We start from the raw sequence: 14615 nt of genomic DNA on the forward strand, positions 1-14615 counted from the left end.
TTCTCTCCACTGCTTCTCTTTCTCTCCCCATCCTGAGGTTTGGCCAGCTCCAGTCACGTCCCACCTCATGAAGATTATGGACCTTTGAAGAAGTAAATGCCGAACTCGCAAACATCCTGAACCATCTGGGGACATACCAGTGCCAATTGGATCCCACTACATGTGTGGAGTTTTGACATAGGACCTCCTGGAGTGTTTAAAGGCTCTGGCATGGAAAAGCTGGTGTTGGATCTGTGATGATCACAAATGTTGAGTAATTTTATGAGTTGCTCAGTAGCTCCTAGTTTTATAACTATAAAGACTGTATAAGACTGTAGAAAGAACATTACTTATAATCTTATACTCCAGTGCTCATGTTAGTTCTCTCTTCAGTGTTCTGTATTGTTGAAAGATTTATGATCACACTCTTGATGTCACCCAAATGAGGATGGGTTCCCCTTTTGAGTCTGGTTCCTCTCAAGGTTTCTTCCTCATTACATCTAAGGGAGTTTTTCCTTGCCACAGTCACCATGGCTGATCATCAGGGATAAATGCACACCATTCACCTTAACTGTTGATTTTTGTAAAGCTGCTTTGAGACAATGTCTGTTGTGAAAAGCGCTATAGAAATAAACTTGACTTGACTTGACTTGACTCACAGTGTTGTGTGTGATTGAATCTCACTAAAGCAAGAATACTTCTTTCTGTCAAAGCAGTCTCTAGTTGATTTTATTACGTAAATATATGTAATAAAATTCACTGTACATTAAGGTTATTGTGTTTATTTAATGTTATATTTCATTTAATAATCTCATGGGACATTAAAAATGATTTGTTCATGAAAAAAGACAACTTTGATGAACTAAAATGTAACTCTTATTCATGATCTGACTTCCTAAATACTGGTCTCAGTAGTATAATTAACTTCATTGTTCATGAAAAAAGACAACTTTAAGGAACTACAGATTTAACTCTTATTCGTGATCTGACTTCCTCAATACTGGTCTCATAGCAGTATAATAAACATTAGAGCAAAGTTACTGTTACCATCATTAAGTTGATTCTTTTCCAGTAATAGCAAATCCTTTAGTGTCTTCATTCTGTAATACACAGCACTTGTTCAACACAATTTTTATTTATTAAAAAAAAGTTTTCACAAAACAATTTAGTTCTTATTAGCTTTTATTAAAAAATGTGTCATCATGCAATATAAGTTCTAGTGCAAGTTTTAAAAACTACAAAAAACAACAATGCATTGATATAAACTTGTGATTTGCAGCTAAAACTATAATAAGAGCTGTTGTTATTTGGACAATAATTAGTATATTCACACCAATCAGATTTAAGCATTCAAAAACATTAACTTAAAACAAAACACAAAAAGGAAATCTTTAAAGAGTATATAAATGGCACTTTATACTTTTTATACAAGGCAGTTAAAAGCTAATAAAAAGCTGCAAGTAATTTACAGAAAAAGCATGCTGTTGATTTGAAAAGGCAATTTTGACTCTGTGGTTTTGACTCTAAACCACAGTTTGGTTTTGAGTGTGTATGGAGACACACTTGAAAATGAGCGCAAGGTTGCACAGTTGAAATATATGTAAGTAACCAAAACAAATAAATGGTAATTGAAAATGAGCTTAAGGTTGCACAGTTGAAATATATGTAAGTAACCATCACAAATAAATGATAAATGAAAATTAGTACAAGGTTGCACAATTGAAATAGATGTAAGTAACCAAAACAAATAACCAATTTCCCCCAGATTTCATCACTGACTTGACCAAAGGTGTGCTAATTTACCAACAAAAGAAATGAATGCATGTGTAACTATGTAAAATAAAAGGCTGTAAGCCTCTTATTTTACATACAGTAGGTGCACCTGCATTAATGTGTCTTCATTTATTGATGTTTAATCTCCTTGATCTCTGTCAGGAAAGTGTGAAATATGGGCTAAAATAGATTTAAGTGCAATGACATTTTAATGCTCTTGAGTTTCCTGCTGATGAATTTAGATTATTATTGCTATATAAATTGGTAGATTAATTAAAACAAAAACTATTAACCTCAAAATTGGGGATGCTACAATCATACTTAGTGTGAAATAGATTTAAATGTTTTGTATTTTTATAGGACTGAATGTCCATATAGTAAAAAATAATTTTGACAGGCATCATTTCAGCAGAGTGAGCAACTATTTAAACAGTCCTTTCCAGAGGCAATACAGTGCCTGTCTTTATGATCGGATCTCTTTTTGGAGCTTCATACCCCAGTCACTTTGTTCACATTACAAAGATACTGGTGGATATCAGTCTGTAAGGCATAGTAACATTTAACATTTTAAACCATAGGAACAAGTTTACATAAGAGCATTAAAATAAAAAAACGTGTTAGGAAGTCTGTCATTTTGAAATGATTTCCAGGATACCAGTACATGTTATGCACAATACCACAAATGTTCACATTAATATGTAAAATCTTTTGTTAAATTTTATTTACAAACAATTATAAACTGATCTGCTGTCAGACAGCACACAAAATGTATGGTGAAAACAGCATTTAACAAAGAATTCCAGCTATAAAATGAGCAACATTAGAAAATTTGTAGTTAGAAAAGAGGTTAGAAGTTAGAAAAATGCACCGGATTCTTATAGAAAATAAGTCCAAAATGTTTAATTTTAACTCACATATTTAAGTAAAGAAACTATAATCCTTAACTGTACAGAACCTTTTATTAATTCATATGTATCCAGTGTCCATCAAAAGTCACCTAAGTAGCTGAAAGGAGTGAAGCTGAATTAAAGTATTACAGAATGAATTTGAGGCCAATCAGATGCCTCCCTGATGCCATAGCATGATGGATAATTATCTGCCTGTATTTCTCAGCATTGAGGAAGCTATTAATCCAGACCAAATCTCCAGATCCATTTGCAGAAATGCAGCCCCAATCTTGCAGGAAACCTAACCCAGATTCTGACTCACCAATTCAGAGCATCTGATTTTGTTCTTTGTTACAATCAGTTTACTGCTGGTGAATCTGTTACCAGAAAGTTTTCCCTAGAGGAAAGTAATAATAGCATTTATCTTCTATATTATGGACTAGCTTTTCTATGCATTTGTGACCTGAAGGCAGGAGAAGATCTTACCCCTTACTGGTTGATGATGCACAACTTGCATTGTGAGGATCTGTTTCCTCTGTGGGAACCTGTATGCAAACAATAAACAACATTAAGAAATTGACAACAAATCCAAACACTACATGTCCTTACAAATGTAAAGTAGGGCAACAAGAGTAGGTTGAGTATGTTAAGTAGAGTAGGTTGTGTAATCAGCACTTTGTCACTGTTGTGGGTTTGGGCGAATGATTGTACATTTGCATACCAATGCATATTTTTTCGTTTTAAATCAAGTCGGTTAGCTGTTTTTTTGCATCGTCAACAAGCAGCCATTATAAGCTTTAAAATGTCTAAATTAAAGATAGTTAAACTTAATATGTGGCTTTTGCATTTTTTAAGTACAGTTTTATGCATGAATACCCTGAATTAGGTTTTTTTAGTTATAATAAGCAAAACATCTAATTTTAAAATATATAGGTTTTTATCCGATTAATCGAAGAAAAAAAAAATAAAAAAAAAACTTGACTGTTCAGCTAACAACAGCTAATCAGGATTCAACTGTGTTCTGGAGAGTAAAAGTATCCTTCCTAAAAAAAAAAAGTCACCAGTAAACCAACTGTTCTGTTTAAAACTGTAAGGTATAATTAAAAATAACTAAACTTACTAATTTCTCTTCAGCTGTATAAAAACATAACTTCTTCAGAACCATACTGGCTCTGTTGACTAATAATCTCAGTCGTGAATGACAGTAAAGTCGGAAGCTACATCAGCATAATCCAAATACAATAAAGGAACTGAATCTCATTTTGGTTACAGTCTTAACTATTCATTACTGAGTTGAAAAAAACTGTGATAGAACAAGTAACTCACTAAAAGCTGCACTGTTAAACCTTAATACTAGTTTGTTAAAGACAGTCAAAAAGCATATACAAGCATAACGAGTTAACAAAATGTAATCATGTTATGAATTGGTTAAGATCAACTTATTTTTTTGGGCAAAGTCAGTTTTCTGTAACATGAATTTTAAAACAAATAAAAAGAAAAACAAATACTGGTGTTAATATTTAAGCAAGTCAGTACTTACTAATAATTCTCTGCTATCTGCAAAATAAAACAAAGAAAAACAGCCAAAATTAAGTATAAAACAAGCACTTACAATATAAATAGTAATATTATACAGTAACCATTTGTACACATGCCACTATTTCCACTTAATGAGCTGATGCATTGAAATGAAACACTGAACACTACTCAGGTTTAATTATTTTGTGCATCCGATTTAAAAATAATAATAATAATAGTGAAAAAAACTCTGGTTAGTAAAGCTGCTATAAAGACCATGTCTACTCCTTGTCGGTTTGCATTTAACATCGCTAACAGAAGTGCCTTCTTCATCCACAAACTCATCAATGAGCGAACAGCTTGAAGGGGAAAAAAATAACTTTTAGACAATGTAAAACACTTCACCTGAGAGATAAACAATGCAACAGACAAACAAATATATTATAGCTCACATGATAAATAAATGACTTACTCAGTCCATTTAACGCATTTCACACCTTCAGGAGAATAAAATCCTGATGGACACATTTCACAAACTGTATCTGAGACCCTCGTGCCTGTAAATAAAGTCATAATTCAAATTCACTACAGTGAAGCACACAACAGTTTTACAACAGGACAGTCATCTGTATTTAACCCTGCACCTGAAATCTCTCTGTACTGCACAACTGTAAAATGTGTTTTAAGGGGAAAACCCTAAAATCTAAACAAATCATTTCAAAAAATGCAAAGAATAAAAATTCTTTTATTAGATAATTTGTTGCCTTTTTAACCCTCCATTATGAAGTTTTAAAAATGACTTTATAGAAATTAAGTGCTATTGAAACTATTACAATATTTTTTTAATTGTAGTGAGGAGCTTTTAGGTGCAATGGAAAAATTTCTTATTTTAGATACATATTTTAATGTTTCATTATTTGGCCAAACACAGCTCCATTATCATGAAATTATTATTATAGATATAAATTGTGTTCAAAACATAGATACCGAGTGGTATTTTTAATGTGACCCTGATCAGATGAATGACTGAGGCTTTAGTTCTCACCTGGAGTTTTTATTTGTTCTCCTGGTTTACACTCACTGTGTTTCATTGCAAGAGAACATTCTCCATCTGAGTGCTGTGCACAGTAATACCCATCCAAGACCTCACAGACTGTGTCCTTTATTGGGCTACAGTTTTGCAAAATATAAAGCCCTAAAAACAGAACATTAGATTAGAAAATACTGAGGATTTAAATATTGAACATAAAATACTCAAGACATTAAAATTGGCACATTAATATTTACCTCACAGGATTTACATGGAAAACAACTGTTTAGACCATTAGGCACATTCATGAATGTTCCTTTAGTACAAGGAGTGCATGTTGTACTGTAATCATCAGTACAGCCTCTGAGAACTACCAACCCTGCAGAACAAAAATAATATGAACAAAAATGTTTTTAAAACATTTTTATTAGTGCCAAATATGAATAAAATCATGGTTTTAATTTCTCTACATCAACTAAGCATCAGTATATTTTGGTGTAAAAAAAGACAAATAAATATAAATCACTTTAAAAATCACAGAGAGGTTTACATTCTATTCTGATCTATTTTATTAATGAATGAACTAACTAAGTATCATCATGTCATACCTATGTTACACATTGGACAGCATTCTCCATCTGTTGATAGATATTCACCGTGCCTGCATGTAGCTCCAAATGTTTTAAGAGCATAAACACCTGTTTTGAAAGAAGTAAATGCATGTAAATACTTCTGAAGCAAGTACAATATTGAATGATTGTTTAAGTCTAAACACAAATCATAAGAATCACAAAAATCAGCCAAATATGTGGAGACCTCTCCTATCAAAATGTATTCACTTTCCTTATTAATTATATGATTGGAATAAATTAGAAACTATAAAATACATATTTATTTAAAAAAATAAACAAGGTCTAATCTAATTAATGTGATGTCACCAATATATCTAATTATAAACTGACATAAATCACAAGTTTGTAACAATATCTCTGGTGTGATCCTGAGCTCTGGGTAACTGGCTGTGTGCTGACTTTCTCCATGCACTCTTCTTCTCAACTCCTAAAACATTCCACTAGGTGGTTGTACACATTGTAGGATTTAATGTGTTTTTCTGTCACAGCTGATGTTTTTTTTGCTTGTAACATGTACATTTAAGTACTGTGAAGTTCTTTCTTCGCATATCAGGTCAGGTCAGAGCTCAGGGTCAGCTATAATACAGCTCAAGAGTGGAAGCTTAAGATAAGATAAGATAAGATGAACCTTTATTCGTCCCACAGCTTAGCGATAAGCTTAACCCAAGCTTAGCGATAAAAAGGCTTGAACCCCCAGACCTTCCGATCAGTAACCTTAACCACATACCTACCAGCTCCCTAAATCTGTAGAGTTCTCAGGATAGAGTCTGGATCCACCAGGACCATGACCCAAATAAAGCAGTTAGATAAGATAAAGTGGGTGAATGCAAATATATACATATATAATACTACATAAATAAATAAATAAATAAAAATCTTCTGGATCATATTTGTCCAGATTTGACCATCCCACAGTTTGTAAACTCGCCTTTGTCAAAGATGCCACACCAGTAATGCAGTAGATCACTGGGTGGGGTGTGTGTGTGTGTATGTGTAAAAAAAATCCTGATGGACACGGTTCACAAACTGTATCTGAGGATTTATTGCCTTTAAATAAAGTCACAATTAAAATTCACTCCAGTGCAGCACACAAAAGTTTCACAATAGAACCAGTCATCTGTGCTTTTAAGGATGCAGTGTTTCCCAACCCTGTACTGCACAGATTTGAATTTATGGTGGTCTTGTTAAAGGAGAAATGTGTTTTAGGGGGAAAAACCTAGAATCTAAGAATTATTTTAGAAAAATTCTGTTTTTACTTTTAAATGCAAAGATTTTATTTTTTTTACACATCCTTCTTTATTATAGGATCATTTGTTGTCTTTGAATCATCTCATGTTTTAACTTAACACAAATTATTTACTTTAAAGTTTACTATTTTTCATGAGTCACTCATTGATCTGTAGCATAGTTATCACTTTAAATGTAGTAAGGAGCTTTAAGATGCAATGGTAAAAAATGTGTTACATACATATTCCACAGAATGTTGTGTAATTTTACTCCACAATCATACCATTTTCTGCTATGAATTTTAGTGTATTGTTTAAAAACACTAATTCAGAGTGGCGGTTATCAATATCAGTGGTGAATAACAGACACAAATATACACTCACCGGCCACTTTTTTAGGTACAACTGCTCGTCAACGCAAATTTCTAATCAGCCAATCACATGGCAGCAACTCAATGCATTTAGGCATGTAGACATGGTCAAGACGATCTGCTGCAGTTCAAACCGAGCATCAGAATGGGGAAGAATGGTGATTTAAGTGACTTTAAACGTGGCATGGTTGTTGGTGCCAGACGGGCACCAACAGACGAGTATTTCAGAAACTGCGAGTATGCCAGACGAGTATTTCAGAAACTGCTGATCTACTGGGATTTTTAAGCACAACCATCTCTAGGGTTTAAAGAGAATGGTCAGAAAAAGAGAAAATATCCTGTGAGCGGCAGTTCTGTGGGTGCAAATGCCTTGTTGATGCCAGAGGTCAGAGAAGAATTGCCAGACTGGTTCAAACTGATAGAAAGGCAACAGTAACTCAAAAAACACTTGTTACAACCGAGGTGTGCAGAAGAGCATCTCTGAACGCACAACACGTCGAACCTTGAGGCGGATGGGCTACAGTAGCAGAAGACCACACCGGGTGCCACTCCTGACAGCTAAGAACAGGAAACTGAGGCTACAATTCGCACAGGCTCACCAAAATTGGACGATAGAAGATTGGAAAAACGTTGCCTGGTCTGATGAGTCTCGATTTCTGCTGCGACATTCGGATGGTAGGGTCAGAATTTGGCGTCAACAACATGAAAGCATGGATCCATCCTGCCGTGTATCAACGGTTCAGGCTGGTGGTGGTGGTGTAATGGTGTGGGGGATATTTTCTTGGCACACTTTGGGCCCATTAGTACGAATTGAGCATCGTGTCAATGCCACAGCCTACATGAGTATTGTTGCTGACCATGTCCATCCCTTTATGACCACAGTCTACCCATCTTCTGATGGCTACTTCCAGCAGGATAATGCGCCATGTCATAAAGCGGCAATCATCTCAGACTGGTTTCTTGAACATGTCAATGAGTTCACAGTACTCAAATGGCCTCCACAGTCACCAGTTCTCAATCCAATAGAGCACCTGTGGGATGTGGAACAGGAGATCGCATCATGGATGTGCAGCCGACAAATCTGCAGCAACTGCGTGATGCTTTCATGTCAATATGGACCAAAATCTCTGAGGAATATTTCCAGTACCTTGTTGAATCTATGCCTCGAAGGATTAAGGCAGTTCTCAAGGCAAAAGGGGGTCCAACCTGGTACTAGTAAGTAACCTAATAAAGTGGCCGGTGAGTGTATATACACACATACATATACAAATATATTTTAAAGTATTGGGTCACCTGGTCATAAGCATGGAATGTGATTTTTGAGCATTACATTCCACGTTTAGTCCTAATTTGCTCTTAAAATTCCCTCCACTCTTTTGGGAAGCTGTTACACTAGATTTTGGAGTGTGCTTATTGATCTTTGTTTTCATCAGCCACAAGGGTATTACAAAAGTCATTTACTGATGTAGGTGAGGAGACCTGGGGTGCAGTCAGTGTTCCAAATCATCCCAAAGGTGTTCAGTATGGATGACATCAGAGCTCTATAGCAGGCCACTCAAGATCAAGCATGTAAACTATATCTTCAAGGAGCTCACTTTGTGCACAGGGGCATTTCCATGCTGGAACAGGTTTGGGTTTCCAAGTTTAAGTGAATGCAAAATTTTATTATTGTGCATCCAAAGACTTCCTGTACAAACCGTTCTACTAGTTGCTTAGGAGAGCATTCACGGACTACACTCCTTGGATTACTTATGTTCCTTGGACTTTACCTTTCTCTGGAGATTTGAGATTCTATGGAATTTGCCTTCAAGGATTACTCAAACTCTGTGAATTTTACCTTTCTAAAGGTTTGTACGGATTATATGGACTCTCGTGGTACGGCTGGGATCTGTGCATGTGTGTACGTGTATTCTGGCTTCCTTCATTAAAACCTCGTCTCTGTTTCCTCATTTTTTGGCTAGGTTTCTCCGCCTTGACAATATATATGTGTGTGATATATATACTGTATATATATATATATATATATATATATATATATATATATATATATATATATATATATATATATATATATATATATTTATATTAAATACTTTTTTTTTTTTTTTTGCTTTTCAATATATGGAAAAAAAAACCAATATCTGAAACTCTTAATATGTGTGTGGTGGAATAAAAGGTAATAGGATTTTACAACCATACCTTTCAAATATAGTTACTGATGTAAAACCAGACATAGTGTGCATGTCATTCTGAAAAGAATGCATTTACAAATAAACCAGAGGGAAAATATTTGACAGAAATAATTTAATATAATGGTGATGTACCGTTTAGTGGGTAATATTATACTGCCAATTCCAAATATTATATGCAAATATTTAATAATGAGTATTTGTGGTTGCTTGAAACAGGTTAACGCATGAAGAAATGATAAAGGTTCGTAAAACCTTTAAAAAAAAATTGTCCGGATCTTCTGTATAAGTGTACAAGAGCAAAAACCTCATCACCGTCAAAGATACTATACAGTAATGTCCTGATTAAAACACACACACACACACACACACACACACACACACACACACACACACACACACACACACACACACACACAATTTGAACCTTACACCCTGGCTATAACAGGACTTCTACAATCACTAAAAATGTGTCACACAGGATAATAATCGATAATGAGATTTGTCTCTCTCCCTTCTCCATGTGGTCCTCCATTTCGTCTGTAGCTGAACTGAAAGTTTTGCAGCAGATTGACTTTTTTTCCCACAGTCAGAGTGGCTGTAAACGGAACATTACCTCAGTAACCAGTCTAATTACTTATTTCTATTTGGCATAGTTAGTGTTAAGATGGGCCTCACACTGGTTCTCTAAACACATTCCTTTTTTTATCTGTTAAGTGTCTACAGGATCTTTACGACATGAGTATGTAAGGTACATGGAATGTCTTTGTCTGGGCTCACACATCTCTGGTTAATATGTCTTCTTACCCAATCAGGAACAGTTTTAGGTCAGGCTTTCTGTTGTCTGCAATAAACCAAAGAAGAACATAAGCCATTCTGTGTGCTGTGTGATTCTTCCCTGATATCAGAAAAGGCACCACAAGCATCTTAGATCGCAGGGAAAACCTCCAAGAATTAAGTTTCGTTTGGGCATGAAAAAAATCTAACAGGCATGTTTTAACTTAAAATGCTGTATACCCTATTTTTTGCCTCTGTATACTCACAAAATTGCTCTTTTAGTTTAGTTTTTTCTTCTTCAATGAAACAGACCTTCTTGAAATGTATATTCTGGAAAGCAGGTGTCTCTTCGTTTCAATGGCTGCTGATACTTTTGATACTACAAGCAGCACTATGTATAAAAACATAACTACACATTTTATGTATACACCATTCATTGTTATGTCCTAAATGTACATTATATTTGACAAAATACTGAAAACCATTTCAAATTTATGCAAAATCATATGTTGGATATTCTGTACAATGCAGTAGAAGGGGATGGCCACAGTACGGACTGTTTCTTCTGGCTGGTCATTGACACTTGGTTTATTCCATTCGTTCTTCATGCAGTCCTTTATTCGAGTAGAAACCTTTTTAGCAGATGAATGTCCCTTTTTCTCAGTCAGTGGCACAGTTAGAAGGAATATTCTCTCATTAACCCTTACAGTTACTGTGGTTTTGTGACATTCTTTAGATTGAACTAAAATGGAGATTACTCAAATGTAATGGGTGAAAACACCTGCTGATACGAGGTCAGAGAAAAATTGACAGATTGGTTTCACAGCATTGGGTGAACTTGTGCACATAATGGCTAATATTTCTGTTTTTGGTTGAGATGAGCAGTTAATATGGTGGTTAATAGTTTTAGACATGACAGTAATGCAGGTGGCCTGCACAGAGCCCTGACTTCATCCTTACTGAATGCCTCTGGGATGACGAACTATAACTTCACAACATAACCCACTGTCTGACATCTGAACTCACAGTTGGGACGTCAATAGGTTGAATTAGACACATCACCAAAGTCACAATCCCAAATTGTAGAAAGCCTTTCCAGAAAAGTGTTGGTTATTATAACTGCAAATAAGGAACAAAATCTGGAGAAAATTTGTTTTTTCAGAAAACAATTATTAATTATTAAAAAATAATTTCTTGAATGCAATTTTTCACTTGTAAAAGTTTAATCTTTGTTAAACGAAGTCTCTGATTTTAGTAAAACACACCCAGGTAACCGGTGATAATGGTGAGATGGTCCTCGGTAGAAATCAGCTCTGACCATTCAAATAATATTAATTTGCACAAAATGAAGCTGCAACTTACATTATACATTAGTTTGAAATATATTAGTCTAAAATAAACTGAGATACAGTTGGTTCCTTGATCTGTTACTTAAAAAAAATTTGAGAGTCGACTCAGGTACTGTGCATGTTACTCTTTTTAAACATCGACATCTGATTTATTCGTCATTGTGAGCATGTGTTTAAATCTCAATGTTGTGGGTGATTGAATCTTATTAAAGGAATAATGTAATATAGACTTTTTTTGTGTTTATCTAATGTTAGATTTTATTGAATAATTTAAGTCAGAGTTGGACAAAAAAATTAGCCAATAAAATGTTTTAGTTCTGGAAAAAATTTATGAAATGTTTAAATGAACTAAACAGTTGACTTTTTTTTTTTTTTTTTTTTTTTTTTTATGAACCGCCTCCCTGAATAGTGCTGTCATAGCAGTATAATAAACATGAGAGCAAGGTTACTCTTTTTTACCATTAAGTTTATTATTTTCCAGTTATAACACATCCTGAAAAGTCTTTATTCTTCAATACACAGTTATTTTTCAATACAGTTTAATTTATTTAAAAAATGTTTCCATAAAAAAACGTTAGTTACTTAGATTAAAAACAGTCAAAAGATGAAGAGACTCCACAAAGCTTCTATTAGACTTTTTACAAAAATGTTAAATAATAACTCAAAGAAACTTCAACACATCATTAGTTATGTTTAAGTTTCTTCTGGTTCTATTCTCATGCAATATAAATTCAGTGCAAGTTATAAAAAAGAAAAAAAGCAACAATATAAACTTGATGTCAGGGATCCACCTGCCACGCCCCCCTTTGGGGCTCTCTATGCCTCCGCTCTCCCTAGAGCTCCAGGTTTAACCACACACACCTGGAGCTCATCACCAATCATGCCTCCACTCTCTCTAGAGCTCCAGGTTTAACCACGCACACCTGAAGCTCATCACCAATCATGCCTCCACTCTCTCTGGAGCTCCAGGTTTAACCACGCACACCTGAAGCTCATCACCAATCATGCCTCCACTCTCTCTAGAGCTCCAGGTTTAACCACGCACACCTGAAGCTCATCATCACTCCACCCCGCTCCTACATAAACCCCTCACTCACATTCACTCGCCGTTCGTTATTGCATATGTTGGACTCTACGTGCGGCTGAATGTGTTAGGCTTTACGTACTGCTGTATGGCTTCCGAGTTACATGCAGTACTCCATGCTGTCCGTTCCATTCGGACTCTACTATCCGGTAGCAGCTGCGCTTCTCCTCCCCGCACATCTCGGATCAGCTACACTTCTCCCCCAGCGTGCCTCGGACTCTTTACCCAAGGACCGCCGTGCGTGTGTGCTCGTGTGTGTATATCTCTCTCTCTTTCACATCATCCGCCTCCTGTTTCACTCGCACCCTGACACTTGAACTATTGTTTAAGATGAACAATCCGAACTGCGCATTCAACAACAATATGACGTAAAAGAAAAAATCAAGAGTACATAATTGGCATTCTACATTTAATCTTTTTATTTTATTTTATAAAAGACAGTAAAAATGTACACAATATGAATATGAAAAGGCATGTGGGTTTTAACTTTGTCTTAACACTCAAAAATGAGCACAAGAGCAAGAAAATAGCACCAATAATGACAATTTAAAAACAAAACCATCACGGATGGTGCCTATTGACCAACACTGTGTATCTATGTAAGATAAAATAAACAATTTGTTTTTATTTCACTGATCTCTATCAGGAAAGTGTGAAATATAGGCTAAAAAAGATTTAAATGCAATTTACTTAATGCTATCGAGTTTCCTGCTGATGGGTGTAGTTTATTATTGCTATATGGTTTGGTAGTTTAATAAAAACTACATTAACCTCAAAATGACAGTGCTACAATCATATTTAGTGTCTCATAGATTATAATGTTTTGCATTAATAGAGCTGATTGGCCATACAGTAAAAAAAAATCACCTTTTTTATGATTGACATCATCAGTGTCTTAAAAATAAGTGAGCAACAGCGAGAGAAGAAAATAAGAAACTCTGACAGGATCCATGTTTCAGCAGAGAAAGCTAATGTTTAAACAGTCCTTTCCATGGGCATAAAGTGACTCGTTCTGAAGTTCCTTTGCTCACATTACACAGATGCTGGTGGATTTCAGTCTGTAAATCATAGTAACGTATAGTTACATTTCAAATTTGCACCAGAAATCCTCATTGAGTTATTCAGATTTCACAGAGGTGTCCAAGGCAAAGTGTTCCTGGCTACATTTAGGTGAATCTGTTTCCTGTTTTTTTTTCCCTAGAGGAAAGCAATCACAGCATATATTACGGAACAGCTTTCATATTTATTTGTGACATTATGGCAGGGAAAGCTCTTACTATTTACTGGTTGCTGGATTTGTTTCCTCTACTGGAACCTGCTTGCAAAAATAAACAGCATTAAGAGATCTATAACTAATCTAATAAGGATTCCATCTTACTATTGTAAAGTATGGCTGCAAATAACCATTACTTAACTAACCCAACATGTAAGAGAAGATTCATAGTCTATTCAGCAAAATACATTTAATCAGATTTCAGCTGTATTGTAAAGAGTACAAGTACCCGTCCTAAAAAGGGAAAAAAAAAACAGTAGACCTAGTTTTCTGCATATAACAATAACTGAAATTAAAATAAATGAATAGAGGGTTGATATGAGGACACACCATATCCTTAAATGTGTTTCTCTAAAAAATAAAAATAAAAATTTTGTATTTTCATTGTGAACACCAAATCATCCATCCCTCATTTGTATATCATGTAACTATCATCAAGTCATATTTATGGTATTACTGGCACAACTTACGCACTGATGTGAACAGTTAAATACATTATTTATCCAATCTGTCTGACTTTCTTCTTT

At 34.9% G+C, this 14615-nt stretch overlaps 2 protein-coding genes and 2 long non-coding RNA genes across 5 annotated transcripts in view; 2 read left to right on the top strand and 2 right to left on the bottom strand.

The window, feature by feature from the left end:
- The first annotated feature begins 917 nt into the window (after positions 1-917).
- On the top strand, positions 918-1824 carry LOC310733957. The gene is made up of 2 exons (XR_014535924.1): positions 918-1021; positions 1058-1824. It is a non-coding gene; the product is annotated as an uncharacterized lncRNA (long non-coding RNA).
- Positions 1144-14615, bottom strand: part of LOC310733927 (tumor necrosis factor receptor superfamily member 5-like) — a 30708-nt gene continuing 17236 nt past the window's right edge. The window contains exons 7-13 of the mRNA XM_083555452.1: positions 5796-5885; positions 5445-5566; positions 5203-5352; positions 4630-4714; positions 4180-4196; positions 3126-3184; positions 1144-3036 (exon numbers count right to left, since the gene is read on the bottom strand). Of these exons, the coding sequence (XP_083411578.1) occupies positions 5320-5352; positions 5445-5566; positions 5796-5885 (245 nt within the window). The 3' untranslated portion in view covers positions 1144-3036; positions 3126-3184; positions 4180-4196; positions 4630-4714; positions 5203-5319. The remainder of the gene's footprint in view (positions 3037-3125; positions 3185-4179; positions 4197-4629; positions 4715-5202; positions 5353-5444; positions 5567-5795; positions 5886-14615) is intronic.
- The window catches only part of LOC310733968, a 152698-nt gene continuing 143974 nt past the window's right edge, over positions 5892-14615 (top strand). Inside the window, exon 1 of the long non-coding RNA XR_014535941.1 lies at positions 5892-6263. This is a non-coding gene — a long non-coding RNA (uncharacterized lncRNA). The remainder of the gene's footprint in view (positions 6264-14615) is intronic.
- The window catches only part of LOC310733928 (tumor necrosis factor receptor superfamily member 14-like), a 56621-nt gene continuing 55443 nt past the window's right edge, over positions 13438-14615 (bottom strand). Inside the window, exons 8-10 of one of the 2 annotated variants that reach the window (XR_014535908.1) lie at positions 14093-14130; positions 13916-14012; positions 13438-13873 (exon numbers count right to left, since the gene is read on the bottom strand). Coding sequence is in view for 1 of the 2 variants with exons in the window: in XM_083555453.1 (XP_083411579.1) it covers positions 14092-14130 (39 nt within the window). In the remaining variant the exon portion in view is untranslated. Of the gene's footprint in view, positions 13874-13915; positions 14013-14088; positions 14131-14615 lie in introns of those variants that run through there. The other variant, XM_083555453.1, reaches the window with a different exon arrangement.

Source organism: Silurus aristotelis (genome assembly GCF_946808225.1).
Source record: "Silurus aristotelis genome assembly, chromosome: 11".
NCBI classification, from domain to species: Eukaryota; Metazoa; Chordata; class Actinopteri; order Siluriformes; family Siluridae; genus Silurus; species Silurus aristotelis.